At 39.0% G+C, this 22754-nt stretch overlaps 1 protein-coding gene across 1 annotated transcript in view; it reads left to right on the forward strand.

The window, feature by feature from the left end:
- Nucleotides 1–15597, forward strand: part of LOC104950372 (1,4-alpha-glucan-branching enzyme-like) — a 36345-nt gene extending 20748 nt beyond the window's left edge. Inside the window, exons 7-9 of the mRNA XM_010776890.1 lie at nucleotides 11833–12017; nucleotides 15102–15232; nucleotides 15570–15597. Of these exons, the coding sequence (XP_010775192.1) occupies nucleotides 11833–12017; nucleotides 15102–15232; nucleotides 15570–15597 (344 nt within the window). The remainder of the gene's footprint in view (nucleotides 1–11832; nucleotides 12018–15101; nucleotides 15233–15569) is intronic.
- The last annotated feature ends 7157 nt before the right edge of the window (nucleotides 15598–22754 follow it).

Here is a 22754-nt window from a genome sequence, read left to right on the forward strand (position 1 = left end):
TTATTTTTTTTATTTTAAATTGTAAGACACAAAAAGAAATTTCTCAAAGAGCAAGCTGTTCACAGAGTGCAGTTTCAAAGCACATCCACAAAAAGTCTGTTGGAAGGGGGAAATGTGGCAGGAAACGCTGCACAACCAAGAGAGATGACCGCAGCCTTAACAGCATTGTGAAGAAGAGTCGCTTCCAGAATTTGGGGGAGCTTCAAAGACAGTGGACTGAAGCTGGAGTCCAGGTATCAAAAGTCACTGTTCACAGACGTGTCCGGGAATGGGCTACAATAGCCGTATTCCCATGGTCAAGCCACTTCTGAACTCAAGACAACGGAAGAGGCGTCTGACTTGGGACTAAAGGAAAAGAAGCACTGGACAGTTGCACAGTGGTCCAAAGTCCTCTTTTCAGACGAAAGCAAGTTTTGTATTTCATTTGGAAGTCAAGGCGCCAGAGTCTGGAGAAAGGCTGGAGAGGAGCAAAATCCAAGTTGCTTGAAATCCAGTGTGAAGTTCCCACAGTCAGCGATGGTTTGGGGAGCCATGTCAGCTGCTGGGCTGGTGTTGGTCCACTGTGTTTCATCAAGCCCAGAGTAAATGCAGCTGTGTACCAAGAGATTTTAGAGCACTACATGCTTCCGTCTGCTGAAAAGCTCTATGGAGATGAGGAATTCATTTTCCAGCATGATCTGGCACCTGCCCACAGTGCCAAAACCACCAGTAACTGGTGTACTGACCATGGCATTACTGTCCTCGATTGGCCTGCAAATTCCCCTGACCTGAACCCCATAGAGAATATGTGGGGTATTGTGAAGAAGAAGCTGAAAGACACCAGACCCAACAATGCTAATGAGCTAAAGGCCGCTATTGAAGCATCCTGGGCATCCATAACACCTCAGCAATGCCACAGGCTGATTGCCTCCATGCCACGCCGCATTGATGCAGTAATCCGTGCAAAAGGATTCCCAACCAAGTACTGAGTGCATTAATGGACATTTTCAAATGTTTGATTGTGTTTTGCTGTTATAAATCTTTTTTTTTTACTTGGTCTGAGGAACTATTCTAATTTTTTGAGATAGGATTTTTGAGTTTTCTTAAGCTGTATGCCATAATCAGCAATATTAAAATAATAAAAGGTCTTGCAATATTTCAGTTGATTTGTAATGAATCCAGAATGTATGACATTTTTGTTTTTTTAATTGCATTACAGAAAATAAAGAACTTTATCACAATATTCTAATTTTCTGAGACAGTCCTGTATATATACATATGACGTGTATATTCAAATGTTGTGATCAAGTAATAATATATCATTGTACGTGACATTGAGCGGTTTAGAAACAGGTATGATCTTCCTGTTCGGTGCATTTTTTTAAAAAGTGTTAATTTCAGATCCCTCTCATGTAATATATTCCTCCTGAATGTGATCCTCTCCCCTCAGGCAGAAACAAAAATAAACCTAAGTGTTCACAAAACAGATATAAATGCGCATTTATTCTCCTGTCCATCCACGTCCTCCACAGGCAACCGGCAGGAACAGGCTTCACTTTAAATGTTGAATTGATGAGCTATCCCTACTGTGTTCATTTGCACTACTGTTAGTGGTGTTATCTGTTGTGCCATGTTGACGTGTATCTTTATTCATATCAGCTTCAGGGTAAGACTCTGCAATAATAAATGTATCCTCATTCAAAAAGGCTTGAATACACCTTGTCACTAATTTTCTATTTGTTTCAGTTGTTATATTTTGATTTAATGGATATATCTGTGGAGAAGCTTGCAACCAATGAGTCAAGGCTGATGTTAAGCATCAAAGGAACCATTTGAAGTGAGGTTGACATTAGTAGGCTACTCACTTTCCAGAGCTGATGGTGAAATACAGACGGCTAAGTCAAAGATCTGATGTGTTCATTTTATTTTTCTCCTCAAATTGATCCCTATTCTCAGTTTCTGTTTAGATGCTTCTCATTTTCAACACATCACCTGTGCTATGCTTTATGGAGGCCTGCCGGTAAAGATAATCAAATAATAATTAATTAAGTTGACTTTGGTTGATGGAACTTATTTCCTCGGAGGAGCCACTCTGATATACAGCATTTTAGCTCCACCTGGTGACTAGGTGATCTGAGTCCAAACAATTAAATATTTTCTACATTGCCTGTGCTGCCTCTTTGGATTCATTATTATTCAGTATTCACAAATGTCCAGCCTTATTTGATGAAAAAGTATGAAGCACGCTTTGAATTTCTGCTCAGTGTGTGTGTGGGTAGGAGGGATACAATCAAAGCAGATGTACTCGATGGACAATCATAACAGGGCAGCTCATAATGAACAGGATGTCAGAGACCCCATGTGGGCAGTTGGACTGTCGATCCTAATTATATCTGATTCTCTGGCTGGTGCTTAAAGGAACACTCTGCTGTAATCTTGGTGGTTCGTGTCTCATGGATTCGGAGCCACATTGACTCGCAGCCAATCAGTATTACATGTAGTCAATCAACATACATGTATATAGTATCAATGGTCTGAATTGATGACTTACTTAGAGAGAGACACATTAGAAAGGGCCCTGAACCTGTCAATAACATATTAAAATGCTTGAATATGGCTAAATAAGGCAATAATAATAGAGCTTGATTAAGGTACTTAACTCATTGTAAAACCTCAATGCATTTATTAAGCTTAGCTGAGGTTCAGTTGCTAAATGTTCAGTAGTAGCATTTTCTCTTGCAAGGCTACATCAGATTTGTAACCAGAATAATTATAGTCAAAGTATTGTCTAAGTAGTAGTACATTTGTTCAAACTTCTCAAATTTGTAAATACTTTCATTTGCATTTTTTTAATCAGACCTTTATGTGTATTATGCTGTAAATTAAGTACAAATAGAGAGGTTAAAATGAAACACAGGAAAATGTTAATGATCCTGCGTCATGCAGTTTCCCCAGTCTGAACAGCAAGCCTTTTATTACCAATTTGTATTTCAAGATACTGTATGACACATGCTTCTTCCTCCACTCCCTCTGTTATTTTCATTTCTTTAAAGTGGCGATGTAAATAATTATTTAATTCAATTATGATTTTTATTCAAACATACAATTACAACTTTCCATTTTTACTTTTATAGAAACCTCTCATGCATCAAGTCTGTCAGTTATTGTTTGTAGCTGTTTGTATCATAGCCAATTCAAAGTGTAGTATGAACAGAGCACATTAAAACTGAAAAAAAATACAATTAAATCAGCCTTTTAAAAATAATTACTTAACAATTACACCTAATTGTGCTCCATTACCTCAAATCAAAGCTGTCAGAATTACTCAGACAAATTAACTCGCAAATCAGTCTTTAAATTAAAGTTGAGTTGCGAGTTTGTCTGGTTCTTTCAGGTTATTCTCAGTGGTTTGAACAGCAGCTATGTACAGGAGACCGGTATTATTACTAAGGAGGAATATTGTTCTTTTTCGAGAATCGCTGTCTAGCTGACAAAGAGAATGGCGCTATCATCTTTTGATAACGGTAATAAAGGATGAAAGTTAAAAGCTTTTCTCTGAAGAACACAAAATCAGGGAGCTGGAAAAAAAGTTTAAAAATCGACAAAGTCGCAGCGCCCTGGAGTTCATCCCTGTGTCCAGGCCATTGGGCAAACATTAGGGAAATGGACAATCAAGGCGATCTGAGATGACATGCCGTGTCAATGGATCAATGACGACGGAGTCATTTAGTCAGTGCTGAGCAAGAGCAAATCGTTCAATTTGAAGTTCCTTGCCTAGAAAAACCAATTTATTTACTCATGACCACCACCAAGTGAGAGGACAGAGGGAGCATCCTTATTTGAGTTGCTGAGAGATGGATACTGTAAAGGATGTTGGAGTGTCAATGACATTAAAGCACCAAGTGGCGTGGCAGTAATGAAACGCCTCAGTGGTTTTATCATTACATCAGCAGGGACAGAATGGAAGCGCTCGCACTTCCTGACTTTCAGGGCTCACAGAGACTTAAGATAACCTTGCAGTTTTACAGTCTAAATCATTGAGCTTCTCCCTGCACTCTGTATTCATGGATGCTACAATGCAACAGGCAGCCATTATGCTGCAGCCTTGGACAATGAATTGAAAACCAGCGCTTTGTCCTCATACATTTCAAATGGATAATTTCACAGAGAGCTTACTGTGCTTTCAGGCTTGTGGTGTTATATGAAAAAGCCATTCCCACCACTGCTGTTTGACCAGTAATGCTAATTTAATGTGCAAATGTGAGCGGGAGAGTACATTAACACAGTAACAAGAAATCAATCAAGCAAGTGCAAATAATCATTGCATCACGATTGCAGTTGTATGTGTTTTTCTTCCTTGCATTCCCCTGAAACCTGTTACTCTCTCCTTCCCTTCCCCTCTGATTCCGTCATTGATCTTCTTTTGCCAAAATCCCTTCAATGGAAAACAAATTGATCCTTGGCTCCTTCTTGTGCTGCTAATTACTGAGGGGACTGTGTCACTGTCAGGCCCTTATCTGATGCAGGGCTGTGTAGAGAGTAATGGGATGTGCCTGCTGAAAATCTGTCTGACATAACCTTGTGTAAACATGGTTTCCCCCCATTAATCATGTCTTTATTGGAAGCACCATACATTTAAGCATCAATGTTTTCCAACACACATTTAGTTACTGTTTCACCCTTTACCATGGATGATCAATCTAGAAAGTGCAACCAAATTAAATAAATGCCATAACCTTTTTTTTTGTATTTCAGATAGCCTTTATCATTGATTATGATTATAAATCAATTTGACACCTTAATTACTGAAATCAGGGAATGTGGTCACATCTTAAGGACAGAGACCAACAGGGCAACATGCATTTTAAAGATCATACAGGTTATTATTATATATTATGAATGCTCCTTTTATCAATCCCTTATATATAATCTCTACTATTAAGAAAAGTTCTTATTTTCTCTAGTAACTAATAACCAATTTTTATTTTATTTTTATTTATTTATTAAACAAAGAAAAAGCCAACCTAGCTGCTGTGTGAGATATAGGCACAAATGTGATTTGAGCTCAATGCTAACTTTTTGTTGATGAGACATTTAATTTAAAAACATAAATGTAAACCAGCTCGTGGCAGTAAAGGGAAATCCAGAGGATCACCCAAGACCCAAGACCATGACTACATATCATGGAAATATATCCAATAGTAATTTAGATGTACCTACCCACATTGCCAACCACAAAGCCATGTGGCTATAGGGTAAAACACTTGTTAACTGCAGTCTAAAGCTGTTTCTGGCTTATTGTAGGTTTGTTTACAACCTCATTATCTTGACTTGACTCGTTTTTCTTGACCTGTCTGATTTTGTTGTAGTCAAACATTGTAAAAAAAAAACTGCAATAAGCCTTTAATGATTTGATTTTATAAAACTATCCTTGTATATTTCTGAGTAGAACTCCTAACAGTACTTTAGATAACAGTGCCCCAGATATGACACAAATCATTTTTTTATTGATGTGTGTATTATGGTGAGCATCCATCATATTTCATCCTTGTTACAGAATGTGCTATCTGGTTTATTTAAGCTGCGAGGAGGCAGAGGAAGGTTGTTATTATTATTATTATTATGGTGATTAATGCAGGCATATGGGAGAGACATTGCCGTGTTATCGTAGAGGAGGGGGAAATGATCACCTAATGGAGGTGTGTCCAATGTGTTTCTTTAAAGCTGAAATGAAAAGAAGAGTCAAAGTCTTCCACGGGGCACTGAATGAACTTGCACAGGAAATCAATCATCTCCGCTAGACTTTATAAAATAATAACATTAGGAAACTCAGGAGGGCTTTTATCAAAGCTTCAGCTTATCTGGGCATACTGTTTTTTTTCTTTTTTTTTAAATTTATTTCCAACACTTATTGCGTATGTTCATTTCAATCATAAGGTAATTCATTGAACATATCTGTATCGCTATGTGAACAAACATATGAAGATTATGTTTTGGGAGACTAGACCACATCGCCTTATATTTTAAAGGACACCTTTTCCCTCATCGGGAAAAACATTGGTGGTAGTAGTAGGATGATGGGAATATTGAAAATCTGGAAATGATTATGAATGACTTCTGAGGACCTCCACCTGTTCACTGGAGGTGATGAAGTTAATGGGGTGTAGGAGTGTTGCAGCGATTTTACCCCAAAATGACAGGTGACTGAAGGGAGGAGAACATCGTCAGAGTTTGACAGAAGCAATATGATATGCTGGTTGAAATTATGGGTATTCTAAGTAAAATAATGAATTGCCCTTAATCGGCTGATTTGTAGAGTGGCAGTTGAGAGAGAGAGAAAGAAGATTGCTCATAAATGAAGTGCAAAGATAGTCATCCTGATTTAACTTACACTCAGCTTCATTTGTGTATGTAGCAACATGGCCTCCCTGCCTCGAGTTTGGATAATAAGGAAAAGCCCATTAATGGAAACACAGTTTTCACACTGTTGGCATGAAACAGTTTGTCGTGTATTTGTGTTTTTATTGCACCGGTCAAGTTTGGACCAGTAGATAAACATTTATCATATAACAGTAACAGTTTCTTAAAATGCTCATTATTTTTGTTCATCCCTGTTGTTCGGTTTCTAAACCAAAGAAAAAAAAGATCCAATGCTGCTTTTTGGTTCTTGGGTTCACACCGACTTTTTACAAACAAGGCAAGAGTTGTGAACATAAAAATCACGTACACTGACAAGTACAGTAACTCTCATTACTCGGACAGTTTCGGTGACCTATTCTGCATCATCAGCGCTACGTGGGCCCATGGGAAAATTTCAACAAGATGTATTTCAGTGACCGACAGCAAGAGACGCTGTGTTCATGCGCGCTTGAAGTCTTTCATTATTTCCCGGTGGTCACAAAAAAGCTGACGGAAAGAGAAAGGTCACGAGCAGCAGTTCAGAATATAACTAAAGAAGGCTGGAGACAGCAGAGAGAAAGGAGCCATTATTTCATTGGATACAATTGCGAACCATAATCAGAAGAGCAATAAAATAAAAGCCAGCGTTCCACCTTTCTAACATATCAGAGGGTGACACACAACAGGCCATTGTAGGTCAAGGGAACCAATGCCTCGCCTGCTCGGTTATCATGTGTCATTGAGAGTTAAAGGCTAGTTTTAGTTCAATTGAGCCCAATTACTAATGACGAGAATCTTCAACCAGAAAGTAGAAATTGCAGTAAATTAGCAAAATCACACGCTGCATTCTTTGGCTGGATAAACAAAGCTCCCAGAAGCAAACGCCAACATTTCACACTAATTGTATACAGTGTGCACTTTATATAAACTTTCATAGTATCCTTTTTTTCAATCTTCATGATAAGAAATCAAAGTACTTTACAGCTCCTTTCCCAGAGGCGAAACAACGTGTGCAGACAGATGTCAATCAAGCTTCCGCTTTGGAAAACTGCAGCTCGTTAAACTTCAAGAGAAAGCAAACAGCTTCTCCAGTTTTTTGTTAGTTTGTTTTGTGAAGTTTTCTCTGAGACTTTTTATCACCATCCCAAATGTGTTTTTGCAACTGCGAGTTACTCCACGGGTTCCTTTGTCTATGAACAGCACATTGACAAAGTAGTTTTAGCATTCTTATATTAATACGATGCGTCCTCAAAACCTGCATGGAAATGGGACGCAACCCTTACACCTTCATGTTTGTGTTGTCTGTCGTGTGAATTACAACCATATCATTTGCAGTCTTAACAGTGCATTACACACATTGATCCATCTCTCACTTTTACTTCATCATTAAATGTTTATTACTAGTGTGAGTGAGCTCTCCTTCACCTGCTACATGCAACACAGTGCAACACAGAGAGACCATTTCCCTAGGGCATGTCGAAAGTCATTCTGGGAAATGAAGGAACTCAAGAGTACTGTAGATGTTGTCGAGTCAGACTGGGGGCAGATACACCAAAACAGTAAATTATGCATCGAGCATCTCATATTGATGCCTGGCAGTGAAAGAGTATCTGAATGTGGATTTATATTCTCCTTGAGATTGTGTTCCCCGAGGTAATAATGGCGCTTATTCCTTAGGTGCTATTTAAAGGGAGGAGCCTCTAGCACTGTGTTTGAGAGTATTCTTGTATGCCATTGCTCCCTCTTGAGATCCTGATATCATGAGAAAGCAACTGAATCCAGAGAATAGCAGCTTACTACGACTGCCTTTGTGAAAAAGGAAGGAAAATCAAGAAAATATGTTTGCTTTTTCTTGAAGGAAGGTTGTCAAATGGTAGCATGTCCTTAGCCATACTATATATTTGAAAGCCTGCAACGGCAAAAATAAGGAGGTTGTATAGAACACAACTCTGAAAAAAGACTGTCAAACGTTTCAAGTGTTCAAACTCCTAGCACCCAGCGCAAAGCACGCGTGGAGAAAAACCCCCAGGTAAAATTAAGGTAATCTACTTAAAGTATGAGAGTAAAATAACTCATTCATACATTATTAAATATTAGTTTATTATTATCCATGCAGAACCATGGAAGATGCATTTTGATGTAACTGGTTGCAAAAAGGCTTACTAGTTATCTACTGTGTGGGGTTGATTATACTGTATAACAACACATTGTATTGCAAATGCTCATTATAATGTAGGATCTTTCTTTCGCAAATTATCTAGTAATATATGGGATGAAAAACTGTTGAAGTAAAAAGCACAGAGTACTACCTCTGAAATTGAGCAGATTAAAATTGAAATCCTTATTTAATTAAACCCTTAAGTAAGTAGAAGTATCTTACATTCGTTTGGTACAATTATTGAGTAAAGTTACTTTGTTACTTTCCTTCACTGTCTAAAAGGGCGTCGAATTGTCCAATACAAGACAATCAGGTCAATACACATTAGTAACCAAACGATTCCGCACAGTGGTGGTGGTGTTGTTGTTATTGAAAGAGGATGATTCAGACAGCTGAGGAAGCTTCTTGAAGTGGAGTCTTTCATCCTCTGGGCTCTGAGGACACCAGGGAGATTGACATTTGACACCCTCTGGGGACGGAAGAACACTCATGAGAACTTCATTGTCTTTTTGCTTGAGGGCAGTCATGCCTACTAGACATATAAACTGCTGACTGGTGGTGGTCAGGGCCGTGACACAGCCCACAGCGGCTGTAACATCCGTGGTGAAATTGCTCATTTGTGTTGCTACGGCAGGAACAAAAACAACTCAGTCTAATCTGGAAGCTTTAACCTTTAAGCGACTCCTTCCATAATTCTACCAACAATGCTGCAGCTTACTGCGGATGTTCGTAGACTTCAGAACACTGTGAAACTCTCACCGACATTTCAGAAAGGGCATTGTCTTCAGTCCTGCCAAGTATCACGGAGTTGTCTTCATCCGCTAACACAGCGCTAAGGTTCTGTGCTGCCTTGCATAACTGCTGCCATATAACATCCCTCTTTCCTGTCCATCCTCTTTGTGAGAGCTCTTGAGCTTTGTACGAGGAGTTGGAAGCTATAATCGCAAACTTTCTTCTTGTCATCTGATGACATAGTATGGTTCTTAGTTGTTTTCAGTCCTAATTGCAGCGTGCTCGGCACTGAGGTGACACTGGTTAGATAACCTGTATAGGATCACAATGGGTCTATCCAATAGTGTTCGAAAGACGCATTGTGATTGGCTGAACCAACGCAGGCTAATTACAGTCTGTGGTTATTTCTAGGAATTGGGAACACAGCCCTCTGGAAACGGAACTACATTACATCCTCTAATTTCTTTTTTAGGCAACATGAAACTATTAAAATAGTCACACCAAATGATCCAGAGCTATCCAAAGCAGCATTATTATCCATAAAACACCATGGTGTGCTTTAAAATATGTTTGTTCTCACTTCGAGACACATCCACGTGCAATGTGCAACCGTCATCTCACTCAAAATGAACGGTCACATTGGTGTAAATGATAATATACAGTATCGATTCAAACTCCCACAAAGAACACACCGAATGGTTTTGATCTTTTGACCTTCTCTCTTGCACTTCAGTAAGGCTAAACCTTTAATGGTCTCACAAAACAAAGATTTTACTTTTGACAAGTATATTATTTATTTTTCTGACTTTATGACCTATGAAGAAAACATTCTCATCTAATGGTCTGGTACTAACACAGCCACACATGTTGTTTTCTAAGCTTTTTCATTTGTTGTATACATGCTGTGCTGTATTGCCCTTATTTAATAAGTCATTTGTAATTGTTTTCTTCGATTGCAAAATGTATGACTCATCTCCTTCAACTTTGGTCTTCTACTTTATGTTTAGAAAAATAGTGGTGACTACAACTTAAAAAATAAGGAAATGTAATCAACGTTTTATATTTAATAATGTTTAACGTTAAAATGTTATGGACTTGGCCTCTGTGTTTTAGGTAGATGTTCCTCTCTGAAGAAACCGCTTGGCATTTGACATATCCACTCAGTAATTGAATGTGTGAGGCGTACAATTTGTATTTGTTTTCACAAATCTAGAAAACTATTGGTCCTGTGCGCGATGAGGCTTGTTGAAAACAGTCATTTCCAATGCACATTGAATGTGGAGTGTACACATTTCTCTTGTAGGAGTGCAGGGAAGAAAACCTGCCTCTGACTGCAAGTGTTGCAAGTCTGAGGTGTAATTTTCTCCTTTACATTTGAAGTTCAGCTGTGTGGGAGGCTTGTTATTCATGCAGATGTCACAAGAAAAGGCTCTCTCCTTCTCTCGTTCCTTCTCTCCTCTCTCTCTAGTTCTCTCTGCCTGTCTTTGCTGCCCTAATTCAGTGCTGCAGTGGGCTTGTTCAGTCCATGCCTTATTGTTTGCTACTTCTTTAACACCTACATAATGTATTTCATTAGAATCAGCTGTCAGACCCTGTCTGTTCCACTTCATCCCATCACTCTTTTTTTTTAATAGTCGGGGGCTCTTAGCAGCAAATAAAAAAAACTAGCCTGTATTTTTTCTTCTTCTTCTTCTTTTTGTCATGCATCTTCCTCTGCTTCTCGCCTGTGTGTTTCTTCCTCTGCCGGGAATTCAATTATCCTGGCTGTTGTTTTATGATGTTGTGTTGACATCCGATGACGGATTCATTATCTCATCTCCCAGCGTGACAGCGTTGTAGAAACAGGACCGCTGTTTCCCACAGCAGTACGCATTCAGCTTTACATCTGGACTGTGTAACCCTTTCTGCTCCAAGCTGCCCGTCTGAAGTCTTACTGTAACACTTCCTGTTTCCCTTTGTAATACAAACATGTTTAGTTAAGATCTTTCTGAGTAGTCAGTAGTTCTGAGGTGACCGAATATTTAAGAAATAAGTAAATGCTTTAATAGATATGAATTACACAACAGTTTGGAGATGTCTAGAGAGAGTCCTTCTTTGTGTCAGACATATGAATAGTTCTCTGAAAATTCTATCCATTTGCTTTTTAGTTTGCTCTCTGTTATGCAGAAATTATATATAAATATATCCTGGTGAATAATGTTTGCATATATTTGTTGAATATACGAGACCTAAATGAAAGCTATGGGATTGATTTGCAATGTTTTCACTTGTTTGCAAGTTTTATTCATGATCCTGGGTGACAGGAAGGTTGGCATGCTGCAGTGGCAGAAGCATCGTGGTTCTGTTTTAATATGGAAATGACTAACCTCTGCTGGGGTTACAAGAAGGTCGGAAACTGTCGCAGACTCCTGTCTCTTTGATCGTTCTCTTTTTGTCTTGTTAAAAATTGCACAAAATCGGAAAATAACCTCACATAACATGGCATGATAGAGTCTTCAAATTCACAGACGGTGCGCCTTCCACCTCATTATGTACATTCTTTAATAACCTTCTCTGTGTTGCAGGGAATGAGTTCGGCCATCCTGAGTGGCTGGATTTCCCAAGAGAGGGGAACGATCAGAGTTACCACTATGCCCGACGGCAGTTTAACCTATTGGATATGGGTAACCTGCGCTACCATCAGCTTTTCGTCTTTGACCGAGACATGAACCTAACTGAAGACAAGTACGGCTGGCTGGCTGCCCCCCCGGTAAGGACATCACACACTCACCGTACAGTAGGCTTTGTGCTGACACTTTGTGACAAAACCCCAAACAAATATATTGGCAAGGCACCATTCTTCAGTCTCTTACAGGATATGTATTCCTTGTAAACACTTCTGGTGTCTAAGCCAATTGTTTATGAATGATTAAACCTATATATGAATATTTCTTTTTAGGATAAATGTATTTCCTGTCCCCCATCTTTACACACCTTTACAATTTCTCATATCGGAGAGTACTCAGGTGGAGATAAATGCTCCATAAAGACTTCATTTTGCAGATGTCCCTGTTTCTGTGGCTGCTGTCAAGGTGAACAGTAATATATTTCTCTCTCATCCTGCAGCCTCTCTCTTTGCCTAGATTTGAAGTCTATGGAATAAAAAAATAAGTGTTTTTCTCTTCAGGGGCTGGTTGCAAAGTAATGGGATAATGCAAATGGGGAGTGTGGCTAAATTGACAGGGATTAGAAGTGAGTCTGTGTAATTGATTCAAAAAAATACCCTCCCTCAAAACCTGGAAATGAGTCCTCAGATCAGAGCTATACTTCCCCTTGCTGCGTTACACTCTGACCTGCGTATTTCTCACTGACTGACACACGAATGCTGCCCAGAAGGAAATGTATCACAGAGCATAATTAGTCTCTTTCACATGTTTAATTTCTGTACCTTGGTACATCAATGAGAAATGTGTTCTAACTTACTGGAACACCCTTTACAAGTGGATTAAACAGAGTGTTGGAGGTAAGGCAAAGGGAAAGCAGAACCCGGCTGGTTTCTGAGCTCCCTGTTGGGGGAATGAAAGGAAAGGCAGATCCCAAAGGATGCTACTGGCAGGGAAGACGCATACATTTGGCAGCATTGCTGACCTGCTACACATAGGGTGGTGTTTATATGCCTTCAACATGTGAAATCATATAGAGGATTACACCATATTCTTAAGATTTCATGTTATTTAGATCTTTGATTGATTTATTATTCTTATATTTGTATTTTGAGTATTATTATTGTTTATGACCATAGCAAGAGGCCAATCTTTTGAACAGTCCTTGAGCATAAAAACAAATTAGGGCAGTTAGAGATTAGGGAGGCCAGAGAGGATCTGCATACATTTAGTGTTTTGCTATGATCGTAAAGATTTTGGTAACAATGTTTTTGACATACTTGTATTGTTTAACGTTATAATCAGCTTATATAGCACTGTAAACTATTGGTGCCAAAAGACCAGCTGGAGTTGAAATATATTTTTTAAATCCTATATTGGAAGGTACAATCGGGATGAGGTGAGGTAAAGTAGGCGCAAATATTAAAATACATGTTTTGTAAAACCTAAGCAGTGTGAAGAAATACATAATAAATCTGTTTCTGCGGCTGACCCTGTGCTCCGGTATCTGATAGTGGAGACAAAAATGGCTTATTCAGGAATTGATAAAATATCACAAAAATACTTTGTAGAACATCACTTACAGATTACGGTAATAACTGCTCAGACATTTTGCTGTAATAACCAGATAAGTCTGAGTCCTCTGTTCTGCTTCTCAATGACGTTGCCAGGGGTTTCATGCTTAGTGGGAATATTTTTAAGCTCGGTTCAATAATACACTGAGGTGGGAGGATCCAAGGGCGTTATGTAGTTGAAATGAGCAGCAGATGAGGATCTATTTTTTCAGGTGAGAGAAGAGGGAACAATAATAATAATAATAATAATAATAATGATGATAATAAAATGTACAAAAATAACAACAACAAAAAAATATATATATTAAAAAATTTCAAGTTTATTTTTATTGAAAACACATTTTGATTTAAATGTTTTTATAAAGGAATAAGAATTACATTAATTATGAGCCAAATAAATCAAGTTGCTTTTATCTTTAAAAAAAAGGTTAATAGAGCCAGTTTCTCTATTAGCTTTTGGTAGGGTGTTCCATAGCTTTGGAGCATAGATAAAAAAAAATATTTAAAAAAGCTTTGCTGCTTTTTTCCTGTGTGTATAATTGTGTGTATTTAAAAACCCAGCAGCATAAGATCTGAGAGTTTTTGCTGGATTATAAAATGACAGAGAGAGCCTGTAATGTTGGCCGGTCCCAAACCATTAATAGCTTTTAAAACATGCAGGGACTTTGCTTAAAAGTGTTTTTTGTGAACGCCTCATTGAAGATGTGCAGCTGTGAGCTTCAAAAGGCCAAACTCTGGACATGAACAGCAGCTCCTGTTAGTGCAGAGACTTCATCACCATGTTTCCACAAACTGTGCTGTTTGCACCTGCAACGATCTTAACCTACATTCCAGTGGGAAAAGAAGAGCCAGGAAGGAGGGTTGTAGAAATATTACATTCCAACTGTGGTTTTGCAAAAGGATTTCAGTGCCAAGGTCACAAATGGTGCTGCTGTAAGCATTTACCTTTCTCTCATTGGCCAAGATTTTACCCAAAGGTGCTGTTTCAGGTCAGACTTATGCTGGATGCAGGGACGGATAGGTAATTAAAACCATAGAAACTTACAAACATGAGCAGATTCCAAATGTAATCACAATTATTAAGGTGAGAATGCATATTTTCCTTACCTTGGGTCACAACTCAATGGATGCAGGGTACCCCTTTACCCAAAATGTGTGGACTGGAAATGGACTTGGTGAGAGACTCCAGACTGTCAGCTCATCCCTAACCTCCACCCTCTCTGCAGATTTAGTTGCTGGGGTGCTTATCTTCTCATCCAGCCGTGAATATGCTGCCCTGAAATTGGCTCGAGGAACAAGGCACTAAAAATAGGGGGTTGGGTGACATTGATAATCTCTGCTAATGACACGTTAACAGTAGCCCGCTCCACAGGAGAGTGGTGGCTTCATAATGTGCAGCTGTCTAGAGCTGACAGTGTGTGTCTAGCACTGTCCTGGGCTGCCACGTTCTGCTGAGGAGTGCCACCTGAAATTTGATGTAGGAACGTTACTCAGCCTATTTCAGAATAGTCCACTGATACAGTACGTGTCAATTTTCCAAATTCAAGATGGGAAAGGGGGTTACTATTCATGACAAACTAATTTATAAGCCTTTTTTTTCTCTTTTTTTCCCTCCAGGCCTTTGTCAGCGCCAAGCATGAAGAGGACAAGGTCATTGTGTTTGAGCGGGGACGTGTGCTCTTTATCTTCAACTTCAACCCCAGTAAGAGCTTCCAGGACTACAGGGTGGCTGTAGAAACTCCAGGAACGTATCCTTTAGTCTGTCTTGGCAAAGCTTGTTTTCCTTTAAATATTCAGGAATTGGCAGTCTTCTGTCACACTTTCAAGGCCTCGTAAAGTAAAGAGGCCTTTGTTATTTATTATTATTATATTATTATTATTATATTATTTATATACAACAACGTGACTAATATTTTAGGGTTGACAAAATCGCTAACTGCTAAATATTTCAACAGAGGCAGTAAATGTCCGGAAGGGCAGCAATGGTAAGGTGGGAAGTATGATCTATGTGCAGTGTGCACACTAACACTTTCAAAGCTTAAAAAAAAGTTGTAAACGTTTTTGGGAATGCCCATGTCTGTGCAGAGCTTTGGGCCAGAGTGAGATGAAGTAGGTCAACAACTTTTTTGTAAATACATTAATAGTCCCCACTGGATATATCTTATCAACTCTAGTTCTTCTTTTACTTTCGTCCAGCACCAAAGCCAGTGGCCACATTCTCATCAGATCGGCATTTGCTAACATTACAATGCCACTACTGTGGCTGCACGGACATGTAAATGATAAGAGTAGCAATATTCTGTTTTTAACGTCTACAAAAAAGCCAAGGGAAACGGCATACAGAATGTTATGTTCCCATAAACTTATATTCTTATTAAGTTTTGATCTGCAGTATAACACATGTGCAGGTCAAGCTATAACCTACAATAGGAGACAGCTTATCCTTTCCTGTGCGAAACCAAAAGTCATAATTTATTTTAGTTTAAGTCCACAACTTTAACAACAATACAAACATAATGTAATCCAACAATTATCTAAAAAACAAACCATCATGACGTAGCAAGTGTGTTTAACTCCTATTTTAGTATTAAATACTAGAGTAAGATGAGTTGCAATAAAATAATCTTACTTGAATACATAGCTGTCCGTCAGACACTGGAGTTTATCTGCAGTTTAACTGGTCCCTGAGGCAGTAACATATACTGTACATGAGTTTTCCCTTATATAGTTTCACCAGTCATCTTCACTTTTAATTGCTGATATGAGTTTGAACGCTCGACATGGTTCAAAGTGAATCTACTAATACATTTTAAGGGCATTGAAGATGCTAAAAATCTCTGAGAAGATGCATTGCTCTGCGCTGACATGTGGATCAGGGATCCAAACAATGTCTGACTTATTTCAACTAAATATGACTTGTGAACACAAAGAATTGTAATGGGGGTATTATTTTTGAAGCCAATACTTTAGCGATATATTCTAAGCAGTCACTGTGGTATGGAATGGGTCAGTGGTTTGAACTAGTGTGGTAATGCTATCAGAGGGAAATAATAGCAGAGCCCAGTGATTCAGAAAGCGGCTTCTTTAGCGGTATTTGGCGTCTGTCTTCGCAGCGAGCAGCGCGGAGGAATTTAATGAGTCCCACAGTTGTGATTGCAGTAGGCTTAATGATCAGGGATGTGAAGGGGGGGACAGGAAGCTGACAGATTTGTATTTATTGTAACGGACATCACTCTCTTCTAGAGATACCGCCAACAGTTTCCCGGCTGGATACAATGCCGCGTTGCTTTTTCAGCTATGACTAAAATAATATGATGGTGAGTTTGTTAGTTTCCTCTGGATGCCTGTGGTGAAAAGCTCTACACATGAGCAATTTACTCTCAAATGATGATGATTCGATTGGCTGATAATAAGGCTGTTAAGCAGCAGTGGTTCCTTTTGATTCCAACATTAGTTTCTTTGTGTCATTTAAATGTTAAGGCTAAGATAAGTTAAGTATTTCTTATAATTAAAATAAACAAAAAGAACTGTGACAACATGTAATGAAATAGCCCTAATTTAAGTATCAGCAAGATGATATCATTATATTAAGCGGTATGCTTTATAACATTGAGATCAGTTAAGGAGAATTATATTGCATATATTGCAATATATTTTGCTAGTGTTAATCACCATCCACAAAAAAACAACAAAAACATGTTGTTGATTGTAAATAGTGACTCCGAACAATAATCAAGTTCATTTAATGATTAAAATACAACAGTAGCAACCCCCTTAACATCATGCGTTAATTATAAGCTTGTTTGATGTGCAGTAATTGTTCTTTCTGCCTCGTGTTGCCAGCTCTGCCTTGATGGGGTGAATCTCGGGCACACCACTAATAGCCTTTCTGCACAGTGTCTGTAACACCGTTTTTGAGGGTTTATTTTCATTTAGATGGAACCACATATTTTCCTCCTGGTGCCTCTTTTGATGTCTAAGAAGCGGCCTCAGACTCTGGGTGGGTTGAGAGGAAATGCAAATAAATGTGAGGGCAAAGCTCTGGCTGTCATTATACAGAGAAGCAGTAAACACATAAAGGCAAATCTGCTGTGTGTGTGAGGAAGGTAAATGCGCCGTGTGCATGAGGAGATGCAGATCCTCCGATGGGAATGTGTGCAGAGGATCCAATTAGGGGTGAAGACAGATGAAAGTGCCACTCAGAGGCAGAGAAGGTAAACAAGACAAGCTCAAAGAGTCCAAAAGTGGTTTTTCATTACACTCAGCTTTCATATACTTACACTTTCTACTACCTGCGAGGGTCAGGGATGTCACAGTGGAGCCACACACCACTGCTCCATCTAGAAATAATAGCTGGATGCGGCTGACCATGCTGGGCACCGCTGAAAATGGATCCAATACAGGGTGTTATTTCCTTTGGCAATGTGGCAAGCCGGATATCATATCAGAGGATGTCCTTCTGCAGCAAAGAACGCATATAAGCCCCACCTAGTGGCTGAAATATGTTACAGCATTACTACGTCTAAAACTGTTCCAATACAAATATTTCGTATATCAATATTTTAATAAGGTAGGACACTGGTTAATAATATTGTAGCGTATTCAAGTAACCAAGGGATATAGTAGTTATCAAATAAGTATAAGATGTGCACAGTTATGATAAGTTTTACAGTTATGTAATGCACTGTTGTTGGGGGGAGAGACCGCCCCTTCCATATGAGTGTGTGTGTGTAAGGCGGGCATGAGGCGTGCATGACGAGTTGTATTCGTATGTGGAAAAGTCATACTCAGTGCGGTGAACGCTGGCTTTATTGCTGTGTACTGACGTCAGTAAAAAAGGTTTGCCCCCCCCAAGTGCAAATGTCAAACTCCGCCTATGGATATAAGTTACCTTTTGTGGACTGCTTGTTGGTGTGGATACATCTGAGGTTGGCAGAATGTTGCCCGGTTGGAGCCCTGTTAAAAAGGCATGCAGTTTGCATAGTTTTGTTGTTTTAATCATACATAGAAACTCTCGAAAAAATAGTTAGTTTAGTCAGTTAGTCGTTATTGCTCTGAGAACGAGTTGATATAGTTGTGGTTAGACGGAACTATACATCTTATATGTAGTTTAACTTCAAAGAGGACATATTATGCTCATTTTCAGGGTTAAAATTTTATTTAGTGCCTCTACTGTGACATCTTTACATGCTTTAATGTTCAAAAAGGTCTTTATTGTTCTCATACTGCCTGTGTTGCAGCACCTCTTTTCAACCTCTGTCTGAAATCAGAGCCCAGTGTGCTCGGATTGGTTAGCTAGCCGGCTCTGTTGTGATTGGTCAACCGCATGGAGATGTCCCGCCCCTTAACCTTTCACGTACAATTGGTTGGAGCATTCCTTCTGTCGTGAAATTTGGGATGTTAGCCTTTGCACCCCATTTACATTCACAAAAACCTATTTGACACACTACAGGAGGAGGCAACAGCAAAAAGCATAATAGGGCCTCTTTAAGATTAATAAATAAAAATTCAACACAGTCCTTCCTCACCATTCCTTAGTTTGATGCACAGTGACAAGAATTTCTTTTGCTTATCATTGTCCTCTTTTAAATGGGTTGTTATTCCTCCCGCCATGAGAAACAAGAGAGAAAGTGAAGCAGAGCACCTCACCCAAAATGTTGGCCATTAAAATGCATCAGCTTTCCGACAGGCATTCAAACCGTCAATGTTTTTTTTATATTTTCTGTATCTGACTCATGGTGGACACATTCTTCAGGCACTAGGCTTTATCTGGCTGGTTAGAGTATCTGAAATCCCAGTTGGATCCCGTCATGAAAGCTGTAGCTGTCAGGGCAGATTGCTCTTTGATTTACACTGTGCCAATAGGCAGGTGAGATTATGTCAGGTCATCTTTCTCTTCTCTGTCTGTCGTTCCATGAATGCCATTTTGAATCCTTCATCACAGGTGCCGTGACACTAACTAACTGGAATAAAGTAGCAGTCGTGCATAGGTGACAATAATTTAATCTGATATTATCCAGAATATACACGATATGTTATTTTAGAAAATGGCAAATATGCATCTATTTTCTTTAACCACAGCCTTCTTTATGATGCATCAAGATGGATTGCATAAACAAAGTAGCATTTATTTTCTCTGTGGGTTCTAACTCCAGATATCATCCACAAGCATCCTCATCAATCCGGGGCTTAATCTGAAATACACATTTTGTCGGTTTTAAATGACAAAAATAGGAGAAGCATTTTTTTAAGGAATTAAGGGACACTCCAGGTTGTTATAACTTCGGTCTTATTTTTGTAGTTTTTACCAACATTTCTCCATAGCTAATTATTTGTAGTCCTTATAATAACAGAGATGTTGTACATATATTTCTGTAAATACGCCTGTTTAGCTATTTTATTTTTTTTATACTTTAAAGCAGCGGTTTTCAAAGTGTGAGTGAGGTGCGCCTCCCCGGGGGGGGCGCCAGAGAAAAGGCACAGCGTGAGAAAAGAATAATGAGAAACAGTGAAATCTAGCTAGTTAACTTCAGCTAACTTAATGCGAGCGACAACATGGATCGATTTTTAGTGAAGTTACCTAAAGTGAGAGAGGAGACGGCGTCTGGCAGAAAACGGAGGAAGTATGACAATGATTATTTGAAGCTAGGATTTTCATGGACCGTTCCTGGCAGGGGCGGACTGGCCATCTGTGTGTTCTGGAGAATCACAGAACGGCCGGTCCGCTGACGGCCGACACCGCCCTTTATATAAATTGTAATAATACTTACTTTGATCAAAAGCAAGTACCGGTCAAGGCTGCAGCCAGCCAGAGGATGATCTGCGTTTATTCCTGTCTACATTGCATCCCGCGTCATCCGCCTGTGCGCATCAAAGATGCAGACTCATTGTTCCCACTAAAGTAGGGGTGAGTTTAATAGGACGCAAAGTTGACTTTCAGTGTGTTGCCGGGAGCATATAAGGATTTATCCACAATGTTGGAAATGTTAAAAATGTTATCATCCACAAGCATCCTCATCAATCCGGGGCTTAATCTAACATAAAGATAAAAAGGTTTAAAAAAGTTGTTGTTTAATGTTTTAAGGAGGTGACGCTACTCAGCCAATCAAATTTGTGCAGTCAGTAAGTCAGCACGGTAGATTCAAACACACACAGAGACGAGATGAGACAAGAAGAGAGAAACAGTCGGAGTCATTTCAAATGGCGTACTCAAAAAAGAGAAAGGTAGACAGCGAAAAAAGCGAAAAAAGAGCATAATGACATTTTCTCTTACTGGACCTCTTTGAAATGCAATTGAATACCCCTGCATTATAGCAACAACAACAATAATAATAATAATAATAATAGCAATAATAATTGGGAGGGGGGGTGCGGCTGTTCTTATGTTCTCTGAGGGGAGGCTCACCTTCCCACACTTTGAAAACCCCTGCTTTAAAGGAATGACAACTACTTCATAAAGTCATTCATTCATTTGCAGACATGGTTATGTTATGTATTTATGTTATAGAAAAGCTTTATTGCTTGTATTGAAGGTTAAATAAACCACATGACGGCACAGCTTTGTAAAATGTATAAAAGCCTTGAGTCCTACTTGAGAAGAATAGCCCTCTTCTTCATTTCAATGGAGTGAGTCCATTAATTCAGTGAGGGTTGAGTGTTTTTAAAGCATTAAGGCTTCATTTCCAGTAAATGAACGCTGATGCACCGAATATTATCTGCAGCTACACTCAAAACTCCTAAATAAATAATTGAATATAGAGCATAAACCACACCAAAAACCAGCATGCTCGTCAACAACAATAACATCTCCATATAAGTACAAACTTCCCCAACCAGAGATCAACACAATCATGCTCCCTTTCTAAACTGAAATAATTGGTGTGGTTCAATGGATCAGACAATGATCGCCCAAAAGGATTGTAATCTGACATCCAAAAATCATCAGCAACAACCCTTGATCAATGAAATCCCTCTTCTTAAAATAATTGGGAAAAAACATGGAAATGTGCAAAACTGTTGGTATCAATCCCACAGGAAAACTATTGGTCACAACTACAGCGTTAGGTCGAAGATGGTCCAATAAATCAGAATATAAACCGTGATGTATTTCTTCAAAGGGCTACTGACTGATTAATTTACCTTTCCTTCATTTTTTTTAATCCTCCAAATACATTTGGCGGATGAGGGTTTTTTTGTAAAACATGTTTCATCATTTAATAACTAATTAACTAAAAGACAAATATGGTATTCAACTATTGGTTTGACCACTGCCAATACTCAGCCATACATAGCACTGAGCCCTTTCCAACAATAATGGGTTTTTTTGTTCAAATGTATAGCTAGAGTTTAATTTAATAGGTACACTTTAATTTAATATGTACTACCTTAAATGATGCTTATCTTTTTTTATAAGCTTCTAGCAACAATTCAGTACAACAAAGTTACCATGATACATTTTTACTGAAGGCTGTTAAACCGAATTTTAAGCTGCCATGCTCTTGACACCAAATGATGGATATATCTTTATTTTGAAAGCGAAAGTCTTTAAGAGTTCACTTTACCAGTTTCTTTGAGTTGCAGTTACTTGTGAGCCGGTCTGTTTTCCACTGTGACAGAAACTGTTTTGCCACTTCTTCCTCTCTGATGTGACTTGCACCGACTGAGCAGAAGGCAGGGAAAAGTCAAACCTGGAAAGGCAGGATAATGTTTGGAACGATTGCAAGGCCATGCCACATTCCTCAGACTTGTATCGGCAGTTGGCTCAGCTCCTGCTCCCCCACATCAGGGTGCTGTTAAGTGGCACAGCCTGCATGCAATCATGGTCGTGGCCAGATTGTTTTCACCGATGGCTCTAATGATCAAGCTGCGGACTGCCTTTTTTTGTCCTGCTCATTGGGCAAAATGGATTGTGTTCTTAAATCCTTCCCCTTTATTCACAAAGGCTGTATGGATTACAATACTTTACAGCTGAACTGCAAGCTGTTGTTGCAGCCACTAACAAAGACGTAATCGCTCAAAGCTTTCAACTACCAATTTATGCTGGTCCTCGCTTCCTTTACTGAGAAGTTTGCCAGGGAATCTGAATTACTATAACTATGCCTTATTTCCAGAATGCTGTGTGCGTGCCACAGACTTGAACACTTACATTATGCTATCCACAAGACTGGAAAAGCACAACAAGCAGAGTGGAACACCACTGTAGTGTGACTACACTCACATCACGTCTGAAACATGTTATTGGCATTCTAAGCACCTTCTGAATGTTTAATG

This window comes from Notothenia coriiceps, unplaced genomic scaffold, assembly GCF_000735185.1.
Source record: "Notothenia coriiceps isolate Sejong01 unplaced genomic scaffold, NC01 NC01_scaffold00017404, whole genome shotgun sequence".
In the NCBI taxonomy this organism is placed as follows: Eukaryota; Metazoa; Chordata; class Actinopteri; order Perciformes; family Nototheniidae; genus Notothenia; species Notothenia coriiceps.